The sequence below is a fragment of the Agaricus bisporus genome, assembly GCF_000300575.1.
Source record: "Agaricus bisporus var. bisporus H97 unplaced genomic scaffold AGABI2scaffold_9, whole genome shotgun sequence".
NCBI classification, from domain to species: Eukaryota; Fungi; Basidiomycota; class Agaricomycetes; order Agaricales; family Agaricaceae; genus Agaricus; species Agaricus bisporus.
Window position 1 is genome coordinate 777,628 of NW_006267372.1, and position 17,118 is coordinate 794,745.

Below are 17,118 nucleotides of genomic sequence, written 5' to 3' on the forward strand. Positions count from 1 at the left end.
CGCGTTTCGGCGATGGAATGAGATTGGTGAGATTGCGATGATGATGATGGTTTATATAAAGCAGAACGCCTGTGGCTGATTTTTGACTCGCCGAGATAGACCTGGCGAAGAATCTTTATCAAAACGCAACGCTGGAAAAGATTGAGTTTATTCGGACCCTATCTGCTCGTGACAAACGACTAGACGACGCTATGACCGGTTGGAATGAAGATATCGGGGTGAGAAAAGGATTTTGACGTAGGAGTGCACAGCTGTTCTGATCAGATATTTTAGATTCTTGTCACCCGAATGGACACCGTTGCAAAGAGGTTTGATAGCATGCATGCATCATTCCCTAACAAAATACATCAAGAAATAGAAAAGGTGAAGAGAAACCGAGCATTTTGATTTGGGTTGTGTTGTAATTGTTTCAGGTTGTGCTTCGAGCGCAATCCAGGATAGATCAGTTGCTGGAGCAACACCAGAAGGCAGAAAACCGCCTTCAGGAAATGGTAGGTGGGATAGTGATGATTTTGCGGTGGTGATGGTGATACGTGTCACAGTCCGTAGATCGTCTCTCTGGCATGGTGATAGCGGTAGCTGGCATCAATAGGGCAATGCCTATTCATTTTATTGACATCGGCACAGTATGCAGGTCACATAGAAACCGTGAAGGGGACCATGAATTTACTTGCTCGGGATCTTGAGATGGAGTACTCGGGGATGGTAGCTGCCAGTAGGCAGCAGACCGAGAAAATTCTGGTAGCCGAATTACACCCATCCTTGGTATTGATGAAAAGCTAATGCTCCGAGACAGAATGAAACAATTGTCCGCTGGCAGGAGTCGCAACTTGTTCTTGACGGGTTTCGGCTGGTTGAGTCGTTATTGTTACGAAGGAGTGTACCTATGGGCTGACACATAGCAGCTCTCGATGCAGACGATGGAGGATAATCGGCAACTATCAGAGAACATGCAGAGTTTGGTCGAGCAAACGAATGTGCTTCATGACCAACAGTCGCTGATTTTTTCCCAATTTTCGGTATTATCAGAGAAGACTATCGATTTGGCTGAGATAACTGAAAGCAGCCTGATGGAAGTCAACAACTCGTTGATCGATTTGAGGAGTGTTTTTGCACAGGAAAGAGAAAGCAGAAGGCGATACGTATGGGACTCGTGCTTGATTTGGATCCTGGAACGGGTCCTACAATGTGAGTTGCGATTAGAAGTGGCATTGAAAGTTGACGAGGAATAAGCGCAACAGTTGATTCGGCTTCTGCGAAGAAGCTGATTCAGATTCCCTTGTTTAGAATACTGACTGCGTTGGTTGGCGGCTTCGAGTGGGCTTTGCGCGTGGGTATATCATTGTTGATGGTAAGTCATTACCACAAGACCAGAGTTGAATGTTCGAGACGGTTTTAATTTAATTGGATGCAGAGTGCAGCTGTGGTGGTTTATTTTACGTCAAGAAGATTAGCCATACAGGTTTTGACTGGGAAGTACTCGGTGGTTGGCAGAGAGACGCCGGTTGTAACGCCCGATAAGGTGCAGCTGGATTGTGCCCGGTTGGCCGTGAGTCGGTCGAGTGGCCGACGTTGTGGTTGTCGTCGTAGTCGAGTGTCGCGTATTCCTCGCTGGTTGAGTGAGCCCCAGTAGCAGTTAGTTAACTTGTAAGTAAGTGACGCATGAGAACTACTAGCGTGGAGTGTTTGCTGTTGATGATCGGCGTTGTCCTCCTGACTCTGTCCACCACCATCCTCCGCTGCTGAGCATGGCCCTCCAGACAGAACGCCAGATCCCTCCCCGCCACAGACACTACCACTCGTATTCGCAACCCAATGGCCGCTCAAACAACTATCGCCCGCACTTCTACAAACCACGTTTAGGACATGAACCACCCCGTAATCAGGACACAGTATGTCCTTCACATTATGTTGTGGTTGCTTGCGTTTATGCACCGTTACTTTCTAGATCAGTAATCCCCCTCATCCCGCCGTATCCCAAAACGCGGAGGCCCCTTTACATGTGCCGCATCTACCATCATCAATAGCCACGCCCAATCCACGAAAGATAGACATAGACCCGAATGACCATGTCCGCCTACGGGCGACTCCACCTGTAAGTGAAGGGATTCCCTCATGTTATCCATGACTCAGAGTCATATCTTTGGTCAGCCGTTTGACCTACCTTACGCTTCCGAAGCATCAAGCTCCGACAAGCCCCAGTCAGAGTCGCCAATGCCTCCACCGTCGTCCCCCTCCTCATTGTATTCTTCATCAACACGAAAGCATCCATTTACTCCCTGTGGAGTTCCGGTGCGCCGCCATCTTTACAGTGAGCTTGATCTTGTTTCTCAACTTCTCTTAGGCACACCGTACTCGAGCCTCGAAATCAGAGATATGTCGCAAAAATCTCTTCGGTCGCTGTTTATATGGTCCAATGTGTGACCGCATTCATCCTCTTAATCCTGATGAATTCCGCAGGGCGTCTTTGGAGGTCTTGACCGTTTCACCCATCCATCCTGTTCATCCCCCATCGGCAGTTCCCCCCGTGACTCATGAAGAGGGCAATACGGTGTGTTCTTAGTGTGTCATGCTATCTTCAAGGCTGATTGCCGAGTAGGAGAAGGAACTGGAGCAATTTCCGGAAGCCCTTCGTTCTCTTCTATCAAGATTGAAATCGCCATCCGCCCCTTCAAATCCAGTGCCCGATACTCAAGAGTCTGGTGGTGGCTGGGATTCTAGTGGTGCGTGGATGACTGCTTCAGCGCATCCGGAGAACTGGACGGACCCCTCCAGCTCTCCAGTGAGTGGTAATGAGCAGGTGAGTTTTCGAATAACCTTCTTTTGGAAGAACATTCATCCCTTTTCAGTTGTTTTCAGCGTCATCACAATCCTCGACGCCAACGACGGCTAGTCCAGCTCCGAGTGAAGATGAACGAGAAGAAAGGCAGGACCCTCCCGCCCGTCGGAATCCCTTTGACAGCATTTGCGCTATCTATAAAAGAACTGGTCGTTGCCCGATAGGAGAAAAATGTATGTTCAAACATGTGAAAGAGATGGTCAGTTTGTTCGTTGCCTATGTGTTGAAGTTTCTTAACCATTCAAGTAGGATGAACCCCCACCTGTTGAGGCAGAGTCGTCCAAGGGTTTACCTCCAACGACATCTCCAGTAGTACATACGACCCCCGTACAAGACACTACACCTCCCGAACCTCCTACGCCCACACCGTCGACGAAGCCCACTCCCATTAGACCTCCTGGGATTCAGGAGCCTGCAAGACACTTTCCACCAAACACGACCCGGATATGTCGTCTATGGCTACAGAAAAGGTGTTTTTACGGGCATAACTGTCGATATTCTCATCCCGATTTGGAGAACGATGGACCAGTATGTTCTCTTTCAGTGATCCATTCATTTCATCACTGATATCGGTTTGCTAAGGTACCCCCCACCAAGCCAAAAATCTTCGACTCCAAGGAAGAGTTCATGCTATCTTTCACCCTGCATGATCACATGCGTGTTCAGTGCTCAGCTGGATTTGACATCCAGCGGCTTCAGACTGCTTTCGAATCCTCCACACTCTTAATCAGTAATATCTCAACACGAGTAAGAGCAAACCACTTGAAAGAGGTTCTTGGCTCTTTTGGGTTGGTCGAGGAACTATACATGCCCCCTTCATTTCTCCCTGGTTCTGTTCTCAAAGTGACGTACTCGGATGCTGCAGAGGCACAAAAAGCCCAGAATGCATTGAATGGGCAAAAAATGTTTGACCTAACGCTGACTGCCAAGATTGCTGCAAGCGGCACAATGAAAACCGTCGCGAACGCCATCATGAAAGACACCTCTGTTCGTGTAACCTGGGAGGCTCCTGCAAAGCAAGTCTATGCGGGTTATTCTAATGGGGCAGACGCCCAGCACGCTCTTGAAATTGCTCGGTCGAATCCATTGAACGGGCATTATTTGAAGGGGTCTATCTATGAGGGAATGCCTGTAGTCGATATGGTCAACGTTCACTTCCGGGGGGTCCCCCTCGACGTCGACAAGGCTGATATGGTTCGTTTTGTCAACCCTGTCGACATGATGTGGACGCGCCCCTCTTATACCGACGCTGAGGATGCGGAGAAGTTCATCAAGAAGAATTTATGGGCACGTGGTGCTCCGGAGTCTTTTGAGATTCTACCACCCCCATATCGCGACGGAGGCATGATCAAGGCGTGGGCTACATATCCAACTTCCGCCAAGGCAAAGGAGGCGGCTCAAAATTTGGATGGTCGCAAGCCAAAATGTCTGGGCCTTACCGTGATCCGTGCGAAGCATGTGCATACCATTTCATACTCGCTTACTGCAGAAAAGTTTGCGCAGCTGATGACTGCCATTGATGCCCTTCAAGAATCACGACGAGCGTCTACCGATGCGATTGTCGTCACACGCCGGAACACGGGTGGAGCCATAGTTCGTCTTAACGCTGATGGTCAGAAGGAGTTGGCACATCTTAAGCACCAGTTTGAGACGATTGTGAAGGGCGAAGTCGTGCGTTGTGATGGGAAGGTGGTCTGGGACTCATTTTTCTCAAGGCCGGCGGGTTATGGGTTTTTGCGCCGGCTTGAGGCTGGTCCTCCGTTTGTTCAAATTGTCATTGATGAGACTCGGTGTCATATTCGGGTTCATGGGTTTTCTGTCCACCGTGCTCGAGTTGTCGGCCTGATCATCAACAAAGTCAAAGAGTTGCGAGCACAAAAGAAGCTTCAGATTCCTTTGCCTGGTCGACTTCTAGGTGCGGCGCTGCAGAGTGCGACTCTCCGGGCTTTGCGGGACAAGCATGGACTGGAAAACTCGCAAATTGATCTCGAGAAAAGAGCGATGTTTGTCTCGGGCGATTTCACGTTGTTCCGTACGTTTAGAGAAGCGGTGGACGAGATTAAGCGTGGATTACCGGCGGACAAGGCCTATAATGGCCCGACGTGTCCTGTTTGTTTCGGTGAACCTTCGTCGGCCTTGGAGTTGCGATGTGGGCATACGTGGTGTCGGGACTGTGTCGCGCATTATTTGCGTTCTTCGGCTGAGCGGCGGTCGTTCCCTGTGAAATGTTTGGGGAAGGAGGGACGATGTGGAATCAAGATACCTATTGCTGTGGCCAAGGAAGTGCTTTCCACGCCGGAAGTCATGTCGCTCGTCGAGTCTGCTTTCCTTTCGCATATCCAATCGCGGCCAAAGGAGTATCGGTTCTGTCCCTCGCCCGATTGTCCACAGGTGTATCGCGCGACGTCACAAAAAGCGGCATTGCAATGTCCGTCATGTTTGACGAGTATATGTACGAGATGCGGATCTGAAGCGCATGATGGATTCCAATGTGCGGATCAAGTACAGGACGAGTTGTTTAAGAAATGGGTGAAGGAGCATGATGTGAAGCATTGTCCGACGTGTAATGCGGCGATTGAGAGGACGGAGGGATGTAATCATATGACGTGCACGAGATGTCAGACGCATATATGTTGGCAGTGTTTGAAGACGTTTGAAGGTGGACAGGGGATTTATGGACATATGCGGGAAGTGCATGGAACGTTTGGGTTGGGTCAGATTTTCGAGTGATGCGTCGGTCGAAAATCTGAATCAACTTGAGTGTTGTCGTGGACTTGGGGACGTTTTGTTGGAGTCATATGTTTATTTTTTGTCACTCGTCCTTGTATTGATAGTTTTGCATGTGTATTTTCCGTACTAATTTCCTTTTGGGTGGGGTTCGTAGATTATCTATAACTTGTATGCTTTCCGTTCTTATATATATATATGTACAATAGACGCAAAAAGCAATTAGGACAACAAGGGGTATAATAAACTAGACATATTCAATGATCTAGTATCCCATTAGCATTATCATTCCAACCAAAAGAGAAACAACTCAACGGAGAGATAACCACCAGGAGGATTAAAAGTAGGTCTCTTATGCCACGACGTCAAATGGCCATCTTCATTCATATACCCCGCATCTTTCCCATCTGGATAGTCATCCAATTCGGCAGGATAGACTTGATCAGGAGGGGCATACACGATATAACCATGAGCAGTCACATGATCACCTCGTCGATTCCAAAATCCTTTCCGACGCTGGCGTTTGGATGATTTTTTGACACGTTTTTCGGTTGGTGATGTAAAGGAAGAGATTTCATGGGGAGAGGAGGTGGATGAAAGATGGATGACGGTGGATTTACCATTGGCGTGAAGGACTGCAGTTCCAGGTTCTTCTGTATAAGCTTTGGTGGTTGAAGAGGATCTTGAACGGGAACGGGAATGGGATGGGGATGCTGGTGGTGGTGGTGGTGCACTACTGGGGGGCATATAAGTGAAACTGCTACTGGAAGTACCTGGAGAGGTATAGTGGTGATGATGATGATGATTAGAGGGTTCATAGGTTTCATGAGGTTTTGGAGGGGCCGGTAATGGATTTCGAACGTGTGGATCTTGATAAGTTGGAGAGGAATGAGGATGGTAAGGACTATGTCCAGAACCGGAAGAAGAAGAATAAACAGTGGGGGATTGTTCGCTATAGGGAGAGGTGGAACTGGAACGAGATCCGTCGTGTCGGTTAGAACGGTGAGTGGGAGGAGGTGCTGGAGTACGGGGACGGGAATGGCTGACAGATTTTGTGGCAGAAGATTCTGGAATGGGGTCGAGAGAGGTCGTTGAAGTTGCGGGGACAGAGGAGTGGCGTCCGAGGTTAGAGCGCGATTTGGGAGGAGGAAGAACGCCGGCTAGTGGGCTGAGAAGTTCCATTGGGTCAGGTTCACGGGTGAGTGTTTCGCCGGTGATGGAAGGGTTTGAGTTGGGATGGTGAGAAAGCGTGGCAGGCATGGAATGGTGACGGATGAGAGGTGCAGAGGTGGTGGAAAGGCGACCGATCTCGGATGCGAGATTGTCGACAGAGGCTCCTCGGTCGAGGGGTCGTTTAGGTGAAGCGTAGATTTGGACGGGTGCAGAGGATCGGTAGTGTTGGGGAGTGCGGATGATGTTGGAGGAAAAGGTGGGCTGGAGGGTGGCCTTGGACGCAAAAGGCTCGGAAGTGTCGGGTGGAGTGACAGGTTCTTTTGCGGGTTCTGTGGGGGATAAGGAGAGGAAGAGGGATCGATAAGGGAAAGCTCACGGTCTGGATCGTCCTCGTCCTCGTCGAGCTGACGGGGAGCCCATAGCCAGGGGGTGGTCTGGGTGACCTGGGCCTGTTGTTCCTCCTGTCGCTCGCGTTCTTGACGTTCCACTTCTTCGCTAGAGTAGAATGAGTAAAGAGAGGGTGAATGAGGAAAAGACTGACGCAGGAACCATGTTGGTGAGGCCGAGAGGATTGTCAGAGAGCTTGAGAGCGAGATACTCTGCACTGGGAGGTTTTGGCTGGCGTTTGTAGGGATTAAACGATTGTTGCTGCTGTTGATAAGCAGGATAGTAGGCGCCAGTAGCCTGTGGGATGCCCCAGCCATTACCAGGCAGCCATTGGGTTGCAGCTGGACGACCAGCGTGGGGGTTGTAGTGGGGATTGGGCATCCAGGTGCCCTGGTTCCAGTATGGGACATTGACGCCATTGGGAGGAGGAGGTGCGCCCTGGAACGGCGGCGGGACATTGTGCGGGTGCTGCTGCCACAGCGACATGGCTCGTTTTGCAAGTGTGCGGGCCATCGGGGGTAGTGCACTTGCTGACTCAGCGTCACCATCACATGACGCACGCGGTTCACTTTCTCTCTTTAACACGACCATGGATGGGACAGACAGGCTGTACAACAGCGCCATTCATCTCATCAGTCCACCGCCAGAAGAAACTCTCCGTAAAGCGGTATGTGTTAGTGAATATGTAGTGCACCCGCTCACCGGCTTTTTGTAGCGTCCATCGTCGCCCCCTGCATCTAAGCGGAAGCGAGGCGAGCCAGTGACTACCCCCAACCCGCGTCTGCGCAAACAACAGCGCGACAATGCGTCCTCTGAGAACCTCCTCAGCGTCCCCTCACGCAGAAGCAGGAGCGCAACGCCGATACCCCCCTACGAACCTCCAACAGACATCTTCACCCCTCCAAGACAAGTCTTTGTTTCTCCTACCGCTACCGTCAAAGTAAGCAAGTCCTCCAAGCGCAAGTCTGCAAAGAAGAAGCGCACCCCGACCCCCGTTGTCGTCAAGCTCGAAATGCCCGACATCGACCTCACTGCCCCCATGCCCCCACCCAGTCCTGGAGACGACCCCCTCCTGCTCACCTCTTCTCCTACAAAGCCCCGTGGTCCTGCCTTTTCAGAATCAGATCTATTTGATATCCACAAGGATAATACCGTCACCGCTCCGACTCGCCGCACCGTCTCTCCTGCCTTTATCAAGAAACTCCGCTTCGATGATCTCCCCCCTTCTTCTCCTCCCCAAGAAAACGTCGACATGCCTCTTTTTGATCTCGATGCCTGGACAGATTCGGATGAAGATGAGCTTCCTATTCTTTCTGAAGGTCAGAGTGATTACACTGGAAAGTGGCAAGATGTCATGGTCAGAACAAAAGCTACCGATCCTCCTAACATGTCCAAGGAAGACAAATGGCCTTTTCCCCTCTCCCTCGAAAAGGCTCCTCCTTTTGCACTCGTACACAAGGAGGACGATGTCGAGCCTGATCCGTTTGACTTTAGTGGTATTCCTGATGGTGAAGCCGAAGGGGATTCCGATGCGGTCGAGATGGGTGATCATGTTGAAGTCGAAGCATCTGAAGACGCGGTCGAGATGGGTGATCATGTTGAAATTGAAGCATCTGAAGACGTGGTCGAGATGGGTGATCATGTTGAAATCGAAGCATCTGAACCTTTGTCGGAAGACGCGTATGTTGAAGCTGCGGTCGAAATGTCGGAAGACGCGTTTCATAATGAGGCTGCTGTCGAACCATCTGAACCTCCATCGGAAGACGCGTTCGAGACGGGTAATCAAAATGAACCATCTGAACCTTTGTCGGAACAGCAAACACCAGAGCCCGAGAGTACTGAACCCCATACTTCACACATGCCAACGGCTGAAGAAGACGACAACTCCACGGATGACGAACCTGACATTGTCAAGATTACTTCTGCCGATCCACGCGCTGCCGCTCGTGCCGCTGCAATCTTGAAACAACACAACTATGACTGTTTCACAAGAAGGGAACTCAAGAAAAAAACCATGAGACGGAGATCGTCAGCTCCATTCGAGTTGGCCAGAGCCGTTTTTGAAGGCGGTGTCCGGAAGAGAAGAAGGACCATTGGGGTGAGAGGCGAAGACGTCTTTATTCCTGGTAGTCCAGCGACGACGTTACCCAAGTTGCTCAAAGAAGTTGAACTCGAGGTCTCCATGCTGCAATCACCCACCACAGATCATAACCCCTTCACAACACCTTTACCCAATCGACACTCATCTTTTCTAGGCTTGACACCGAAAGTGCCCATGACGCCGGGGGAAACGTGTTATGATCCGCTTACCGGGGAGAGAATGTGGACAAAGGAGGAGTGGAAGAGGTTGGATGCGTGTTTTACCGATGAGAGATTGGAAGTGGGAGCGAAACTGGGGTTGGTTGAGGAGGAGGGGTTGGCTAGTGTGGATCTCGTTGACCTTGAACATGTGTTGAGAAGGTTTGTGGATTGGATGGGTGGCGAAGAGGCTGTGGCTGAATATGGTCCCGAGTGGTCGAGGTAGGCTTTTCATGCTCATATTTTGATTTTAATTATTGATTATTTTTTGAAGGGAGAATTTGATGCAAAGGACGAGAGCAATAAGGAGGAAACAACTTAAGGGAAAAGTGGCACCTCCGACGACGTTACCTGCTTCTCCGTGGAGTTTGGGATCTGTGGAAATTCCGGAATTCACACCCATCAGGTTTAAACCCCCGCGGAGGAGAGAATGGACGTCGCATGTTCCAGAAGAGACTCCTTCACAACAAGCCGTTAAACCTGTACCTCCGACATTACTTGCACCGCGGTATTCACATCTTTTGGAAGAAGCTATCAGCATATCAAAGGAAATATCTCTTTCGGATACATTGGTAGACGATCAAGGTCACGAATCGGATGATGGTTCACCCTCGACGCTCGTTGAAGAACCGGAATTTATACTGGAATCGTCACCTACATTAGAAGAAGAAGAAATACAACCCGATACGATTGGAAAACGTGTTAAAGGGATATTGTTTTCGTATTTACCTACACTCAAGAAATCGACCATTCGAAATTCTAAAGGAAATGAAAAACCTGGATTACCGTTACCACCGCAAGATGTGTTGACGAGGTTGAGAGGACCGGTGATGACACCTGCGAGAGAACCTTTGCCGAAAGTGAAACCGCCGAAAGAGCTTGTTCAGTTGCAGCAAGCACCGCCTGTGAGGACGCCGACGTCGAAAATAGAAAAAGTGGTGCATCCGAAGGAATTGGTGGAGTTGAATCATGTGACGCCGAAAGTGAAGGAAGGGGAGAGGAGGGAGAGGAGGAGGAGTAGTGGGGCGGGGAGTGTGAAGGAGTTGATTAAAGGATTTGAGGATATGGATAAGGAAAAGGAGAGGGAGAATAAGGGGGAGAAGAGGGGAGAGGTGAGGAGGATGAAGAGTGTTGGGGAGTGGAGGAAGGGAGTGAATGGAGGTGGGGAGGTGAAGAGACCGGTGTGGAAATTTTGAAATTTTTGGTTGTGTATATAAGTTTTGGGGATGGACGCGCTGGCGTGTGTTCGCGTTTTGGATTTTGTATCGTTGAATCTTTTTTCGTTATGTTTGTTTTCTTTGTTATTCTTGTTTTTTTATAACATGTATGCATACATTTATATGATATGATTTATTAAGCTAGGAATGGGGATGGAGGGACTCGGGGTTGGAAATGGTGGAGACCGTTGTGGTGTATATAAGTTTGGGATAGGCGCTGATGTGTTCGCTTTGAATTTACATTTCATGGTCCATCGAATCTGTTATTTGTTGATTCTTTCGTATGTTTGTTTTCTTTATCCTAAGTTCAACATGTACAGTATGATATGATTTATTAAGCCATGAACTTGGTAATAGATAAGGATCGAGGATCGAGGGAGTTGGAAATGGTGGAGATATGAAAAAACCGTTGTGGAAACCTTGTAAGAAGTTTTGGTGGTATCATATAGATTTGCCAGGATAAGCGCTGGTGTGTTCGCTTTGAATTTGCATTTATGGTTTTCTTCCTTCTTTTGCGTTCTTCGATGCGGCTTATATTATCATCAGCTATGAACTTGTTAATAGATGAGACTATGTATATGTCGGCTGGTCGGTACATAGTATTCCATCTCCGCCGGAATTATGGCCTTGTTTGGATGTCGCGATGCTGAAATCGTCGGAACTAAAATCGTCGGAACTAATCAATCTCTTTCAACTGATGGCGCTTCTCTTGATGGAAGTGCTGGACGGAGTCTTGGCTGTCAGCCGATACCGTGGCGGCAGCTGGGCAGCTGAAACGACCTGGGTCCATCTCTGGTCCAGTTCTTAAGTATTCAATATGGCCAAGTGTAACAGGGGTAAGGATACGTAATTTGCAAGTGGCAGTGTTCAGAAGCATTTTTTCAATTAGGACAGCGTTGCCATATTTGGGGCGTGTGATTGCGAGGTATCTCAGGGTTGTCATCTGTTGTCATCCCGAATTCCCCGACCTTTCTTGCGATGCAGGGTAATTTGGCCTTTCACGACAAGTGGACTAGCTTCTCTTACACCTCGGTTATTTGGCAAATGACAAATTGAAGAATTGCCCGAAACCCCTAGCGAGGGCCCACATAATCTGTTGTTCCCTATGGCTTGGTCTCGTGGCTGTTCCATTTGATGGGTCAAGGTGATCGTTCTACCGCATCAAATTCAGAACCAACATAAATTTGGCCAGGCTCGTTGGGCTGTGAGAAAGAGTTCATACCCCCCCTGTATTCCTTTTCCTTCTTTTCCTTTGACTTCCTCCTTCCCTTGATCTTTATATTTTCTTTGTTTTTTTTTTCTCAGCTGTCGGAGCTAGTCGCTGTGGTCTTATTCGAGGCCTATGGCAACTATGAGCAGTAATAGGAGTGTCGACGGAAAGCGTGAGCCGATTCAAGAATTTGATTCGTCGATTGGCAACATGTCGTATTTGCCTCCCCCAGACATCGTGTATACTGTGGTATGTTCTCTCATACAACATAGTTAATTTTTTTTCTAACCTTGCTAGCCGGACAATAACGGGCTTGCTAACACCCACTACAAGAATGGGTCAGGGGACAAACTTGACGCTCCTACTCAGGCACTTTTGGACACTCCGAATCATGAACAGTTTGCGGCGTATATAATAGATGATAAACGTGCGCGGGATATCTTATTTGAACATATATTTTTGGCTTGATTATTGACGATTTTTTTCCAGGTGATATTAATGGTGAAGAAGAAGCTGAACCAAAGTGGCTTCCATTGCCTTTACGAGTGTATTTCTGGGTTCCGTTTGTGATCGCTTTGGCTCTGGGCGCTATTGGGCTTGAGGTCGCACTTCATTTTAGTCATACGAGGCAAGGTGCGTTTTTGAGAATTGTGTTCGCTTTTTTTTTTTGGTTTGGCTGAAGCCCTTACTCTAGGGTGGCCGACGAGTGGAGATATTGTGGACACAGATAATGCGTTGCATTACGCTTATGTGAGTTTTGTGTTGAACATTTGGCTTACGGATGGCGTGACTGATACGTTCTGTAGACTTTGCCTCCCGTGATTGTAGCAGCGATAGTGAGTGCAAATCCTAGTTCTGAATGATTGAACGCGTCTTCATAATTTTTTTTCAGTTAGTTGCACTTTGGTCATGGACAGAAGTCGAGATAAAAAAGATGCAGGTAATGTCCATCGACTGCGCCAAGTCGGCTGTTGGTTGTTGACTTGGATATTCTTAGCCCTACGTTGATCTCGTCCATGGCGATTCACCTCCCCATCGCAGTTTACTTTTGGATTATACCCGCCACAAGTGAGAGCTTATACCAGTCTGATGCTGTGTGCATGATTTACTGGTGAGAATGTTCCAGCAATTTCTTCGTCTGGCTTCGTGCAGCAGCGAATAAACACTACCTTGTCGCCTTGGCTTCGTTGATGGCATTACTGGCATTGGCTTTCCAACCTCTTTCTGCGGCCCTCTTGTCCGTCAGGGATATCTGGTTCCCTTTAGATGGTGTGTAGCCGGAATGGTCATTTTTCGTTAGCATGAACTAAGCCATCAATTAGGTATCCCTAGCACCAACCGTTTCCTGCTTGGGTTGAACCAGAACCTTCAGTTCAGTGATTTGACTTGTGCGTATTCCCTCTGTGGTCGTACTATGTTGCAGGTAGCTGACTTGTAATCCTAGCTTTCCTGACTGGGGCTGGTTACGCTGGTGCAGCGGTCCTTTATAATCTTGGAAATCCTCCTTTTATAAAAGATGGATACACACTTGGCCCCTTTGATGTCAGTGGATTTTTCTCGACACTTGAACATCCGTTTCTGACAGTTTGGCTTGACAGCTACCCACGTCGCTCACGACCAATGGAACTGCCGTCGCGAATACGACTGCGGTTAAGAGTATTTCAAATTGTCAACCAGTGACGGTGAGCTATTTTGATTGGTTTCTTAGTCTAACCCGTCTGATGATTCCTGCTAGGTGAACTTGGCGCAGACGCAAACAGGTTGGACAAACTCGATTAACACTGAAAATTGTACCGTTACATTTTTCGTAGATCACAACGCAACTAGCCTTTTCGGTGTGCATCATACCCTATATGTTCTCGCTTAATTGGATTTTAACTGCATGCCATAGGGACGACTCTGCCATCTTGTAATCCACAACCCCCAGCGCAATTCAGTCCTGTCATCTTCTGGTTCTTTACGTGAGTTGGCCAATGTAGTAACCTCCTGACCAACTTTCGCTTATTCGGGGTTGCCTTAGGTATGAAACAAAGCCTCCTCAAGCGTCTGCAACTTTCTGCCAACCTACCCTTGAATTATGGGATGTGACCGCTAGCGTCGATATTGCGACAGGAAATGTGACCGATATAACACCACTGCAGCCCTTCACTTCGGCTTCCAACTTTTCCTCTCTGGCTGCCAATATTACAGGCGATCCCCTTGATGGTCGACTCTATAACGGTATTCAGTTCGACTTGGAGAACCCGGATGTATTTGTCCAACGTCGGTTGGAGGCGCTTCAACTCCAACTTCCTGCTGCTATGTATCAGGCTGCTGTCCAGAGCGAACCGGGACTCGTGGGCAGTTTTGATGAAGACAGATTCGTGTCAATTGCAAATCATGTCTATGTAAGCCTTTTCGGCGATGCTTTATTCAAACATGCTAAATACATCATAGACGACTTATTTGGCGTCGGTTGCAAGGACCGTGTATTTCTTACGTCAGGATGAGCCTTTCACTCTCCAGGTTAGGACGTTTAGTAAACGTGTCTTGTTGAGGTATGTCCAGACCCGTTGGAATGCTTCAGGCAACAATTTTCTCATCTCTGTGGCAGTGATACGGCGGTCCATCTTTTGGCGGTAGCGATGCTGCTCTTGGCTCTAATCGGGACTCTCATCCAGTTATTACACCGCTATGATCGTCGGCAATTGCGCTTAAAGCACGAACCTGGAACTATCGCCTCCGCTGTATCCATTGGAGCACAGACGGGAATGGGAGAGCTTCTTGCAGGTCGGCAGAGGGAAGAAGACATGACTCACATTCTCCGCGGTAAAAGATTCAGAATCGACCCGAAATCTATGAAGATTATTATGGAGGGAGAGGATGGGTATGAAATCGCCGCTAGCCCAGCCCTGAGGCGCAAGTCAATATTTGCAGCGCTACAAGCTACGAGACCATGGAGTCAACGTTACTCAACTCAGTCGCCTGGATTACCCATGTCGCCGAGATCACCGAGGACACCGAATGCTGTGAATGTTAGCCAAGGAGTCTGAGTTTCAGTTATTCTTTTTCCTTCTTCTTTGTCTTGTTTGACTTTCGGTCGCTCCGTATCTGGTTTTTTCTTCGCTTAAGGGACTGTTACGACTTAACACAGCTATACATAATTGTTTATTCTATGGTACTATGAACAGAATTACCCGGGCCACTGGTCCAACATATTCAGGGGCCACTTGTGTTATCATTCCCGCAAAGCGTCTTCAGCAACTGTCCTGGCAGCATTACCATTCTTGTCCTTATAAAAAACGATGTCGCCCTTCTCTTCAACGAATAGACATTGATTAAACGAGCGCCACAATGCGTAGAATGAAGGCTTAACATGTATAAGGTTTGAGTGACTTATGAGGAACCACATTAACTCACAGTTGGATCGTAATTGTAATCTTCTTGCAGAACGGATTGAAGGAATTTCGTTATTTGCGGTCCATTGACTATTTTGATTCCAGTAAGTCGACCAATGATATCCGGTGGGTAAAACTTACAAAAGGGCGCTGAAAGGAAGAAATCTGTAAAGCAACGAGTGAGTTTATCTTTTGATGACGATAATGGCGGTATTTTACTGACGATGAGCAACGTGATTATGGCTGATATTATGGAAGAAAAACTGGCCAGCCCAACCGAGCAAAGGTCGATCTACTGTTGCAGCCGCTCCTCTCAAGAAAGTCCATGCATTTTTACGGTAGTGGGGAAGTGTAGGGTCAGAATGATGCAAAAAAGTGAACATCACTGTCAAATACTTAGGACTCCGAAATGTGAAGTCTGTTACGATGACCTACCAATCCTGCAGGTTGTTGAGGTGATTAGGACGACGACAAAGCATAAATCATGATACTCACCAATGGTTTACAAACTTTGCGGAATGCATTAAATTTTTTTCAATCCAGGTGAATTGGTGAAGAGACTCACAAAATAGGGTATAATATAGTATTTGGATACAAAGCTCCATCCAAGATAATACAAGATCCAGAGCATGACAGCGAGGGATATATCTGAAATTATAATTGATTTGCCTGTGACGAGGTAAGGAATAATTGAATCCGAAGGCCGAAGAGATGACTTTACGTTGATTAGGCTTGAACAGTGTCGAGCGTGGATTGAAATGGTTCGTCCCTGGAGGGTGTGCAACACCTCCCATGATGTTAGTGCTTGACGGACATCAGCATAGGTCGAATGCAGGCATAGAAATATTTCCTTACCTTAGATATATCCACCAACCACTGCCACCACAGACGAATATGAGTCTTTTGCCAATGGACGATAATAAATGGCACACGCACAAAAATTGCTGAATGAAGAGACGGTATATGGTCACGATGGGAGTTTCTTCGAAGACTTCGCTATAATCAATCTTCGTTGCCGATTTCTGGTCGGGGAGATTGTAGGCAGTGCGGGTATACGGAACATAATTTTCATCTCTTTCTATCGAAGAAGTCGCTTTCTATCTCCAAACGTCAACGCCTCGGGTGTTTGGATAATAGAAGGTACTTTACGTGATGAGCGTGGTGAGTTGCTCGCCAGGAAAAGTAGGGAATCAACAAGAACTTTGATACTATCAGGCACCTGCGATAACTTTGGATCTAAAGGGCGCACTGTATGGAAAAGGAAGCCAACAAGGTTGTTGAGGGACTTTTGCTTGAACAAGGAACCATGACCAGCATCGTGACCTAATGGTATTAGCGGCATCAGTGAAGAGCTACTAGGTGAATGACGGCATTAACTGACCTAAACAAAAGATACCTGCGAACACCAGGCCCTGAAGAACCCAATACGCTGCCCAGAGGCAGAATCCGAGGATGCCTTTCGCTGTAGGTGATGTGACGAATCCATAATAGTTGAGCGCTTCCCAGTAAGGAATGGAAGCCGCAGCCTTGTAAAGAAAGGCAGCGAGTGTAATGTCCCGAAAGACGAAGAGGAAGGCTCGTAAAGGCTTTGCTGCGATATAGGATCAGTTCTGGAGGAGAAAAGAGTGACTCCCAGAGGAGTACTACGCACGTCGAAGCAGGTGTTTGGGAACAGCGTCGTGAATTTCCTTCAGAGTGGCCTTTGGGGGCTTAAATGGTCGATTAAGTCTAGCATGAAATTAGTGGTGGAACATAGGAGAGTTGTCAGGGTTACTGACCTTGCCCTGTATTCCTGGCTATCTGAAAAGTACATAAGGAGAGCGAAATTTGATTTAGCACCTTGCCGTCCAGGCGGGTAAACGTAGTTGTGACTGATGTGACACGGAGAGC

At 48.1% G+C, this 17,118-nt stretch overlaps 5 protein-coding genes across 5 annotated transcripts; 2 read left to right on the forward strand and 3 right to left on the reverse strand.

The window, feature by feature from the left end:
* Window positions 1–1,697: 1,697 nt before the first annotated feature.
* On the reverse strand, window positions 1,698–2,383 carry AGABI2DRAFT_138155 (hypothetical protein). The gene is made up of 4 exons (XM_006463818.1): window positions 2,345–2,383; window positions 2,152–2,292; window positions 1,949–2,095; window positions 1,698–1,892 (listed from the first exon to the last, which is right to left on the reverse strand). The coding sequence occupies exons 2-3, from the start codon at window positions 2,240–2,242 to the stop codon at window positions 1,950–1,952; spliced, it is 237 nt and encodes a 78-aa protein (XP_006463881.1). The 5' UTR covers window positions 2,243–2,292; window positions 2,345–2,383; the 3' UTR covers window positions 1,698–1,892; window position 1,949.
* A 306-nt stretch (window positions 2,384–2,689) lies between these two features.
* Window positions 2,690–5,649, forward strand: AGABI2DRAFT_208828 (hypothetical protein). The gene is made up of 4 exons (XM_006463819.1): window positions 2,690–2,800; window positions 2,850–3,038; window positions 3,089–3,367; window positions 3,422–5,649. Exons 1-4 carry the CDS (start codon window positions 2,732–2,734, stop codon window positions 5,567–5,569), a joined length of 2,685 nt encoding a protein of 894 aa, XP_006463882.1. The 5' UTR covers window positions 2,690–2,731; the 3' UTR covers window positions 5,570–5,649.
* A 202-nt stretch (window positions 5,650–5,851) lies between these two features.
* AGABI2DRAFT_120670 (hypothetical protein) lies at window positions 5,852–7,639 on the reverse strand (the record flags this gene model as incomplete). Its single annotated transcript, XM_006463820.1, has 3 exons — window positions 5,852–7,068; window positions 7,116–7,234; window positions 7,281–7,639. 3 exons carry the CDS (start codon window positions 7,637–7,639, stop codon window positions 5,852–5,854), a joined length of 1,695 nt encoding a protein of 564 aa, XP_006463883.1.
* A 76-nt stretch (window positions 7,640–7,715) lies between these two features.
* On the forward strand, window positions 7,716–10,620 carry AGABI2DRAFT_120671 (hypothetical protein; the record flags this gene model as incomplete). The annotated part of the gene is made up of 3 exons (XM_006463821.1): window positions 7,716–7,793; window positions 7,842–9,646; window positions 9,699–10,620. 3 exons carry the CDS (start codon window positions 7,716–7,718, stop codon window positions 10,618–10,620), a joined length of 2,805 nt encoding a protein of 934 aa, XP_006463884.1.
* A 3,822-nt stretch (window positions 10,621–14,442) lies between these two features.
* Window positions 14,443–17,045, reverse strand: AGABI2DRAFT_225837 (hypothetical protein). Its single transcript, XM_006463822.1, has 14 exons — window positions 17,007–17,045; window positions 16,880–16,956; window positions 16,610–16,819; window positions 16,478–16,551; window positions 16,378–16,428; window positions 16,165–16,325; window positions 16,084–16,104; window positions 15,950–16,032; window positions 15,794–15,897; window positions 15,724–15,737; window positions 15,452–15,618; window positions 15,370–15,393; window positions 15,251–15,318; window positions 14,443–15,200 (listed from the first exon to the last, which is right to left on the reverse strand). Exons 1-14 carry the CDS (start codon window positions 17,039–17,041, stop codon window positions 15,069–15,071), a joined length of 1,221 nt encoding a protein of 406 aa, XP_006463885.1. The 5' UTR covers window positions 17,042–17,045; the 3' UTR covers window positions 14,443–15,068.
* Between the last annotated feature and the right edge of the window lie 73 nt (window positions 17,046–17,118).

Bases quoted from the DNA above. Each gene is read 5' to 3' on its own strand.
- AGABI2DRAFT_138155 (XM_006463818.1), bottom strand. From the start codon at position 2,242: ATGAGGAGGGGGACGACGGTGGAGGCATTGGCGACTCTGACTGGGGCT. The intron at 2,096-2,151 runs CTGACCAAAGAT...CCCTTCACTTAC, and splicing joins GCGTAAGGTAGGTCAAACGG to AGGTGGAGTCGCCCGTAGGC.
- AGABI2DRAFT_208828 (XM_006463819.1), top strand. From the start codon at position 2,732: ATGACTGCTTCAGCGCATCCGGAGAACTGGACGGACCCCTCCAGCTCT. The intron at 3,039-3,088 runs GTCAGTTTGTTC...CCATTCAAGTAG, and splicing joins TCAAACATGTGAAAGAGATG to GATGAACCCCCACCTGTTGA. The intron at 3,368-3,421 runs GTATGTTCTCTT...CGGTTTGCTAAG, and splicing joins ATTTGGAGAACGATGGACCA to GTACCCCCCACCAAGCCAAA.
- AGABI2DRAFT_225837 (XM_006463822.1), bottom strand. From the start codon at position 17,041: ATGTACTTTTCAGATAGCCAGGAATACAGGGCAAG. The intron at 16,105-16,164 runs GTGCGTGTGCCA...CTGTGGTGGCAG, and splicing joins CTCTTCATTCAGCAATTTTT to TGGTTGGTGGATATATCTAA. The intron at 15,319-15,369 runs GTAAGTTTTACC...GAATCAAAATAG, and splicing joins CTTCCTTTCAGCGCCCTTTT to TCAATGGACCGCAAATAACG.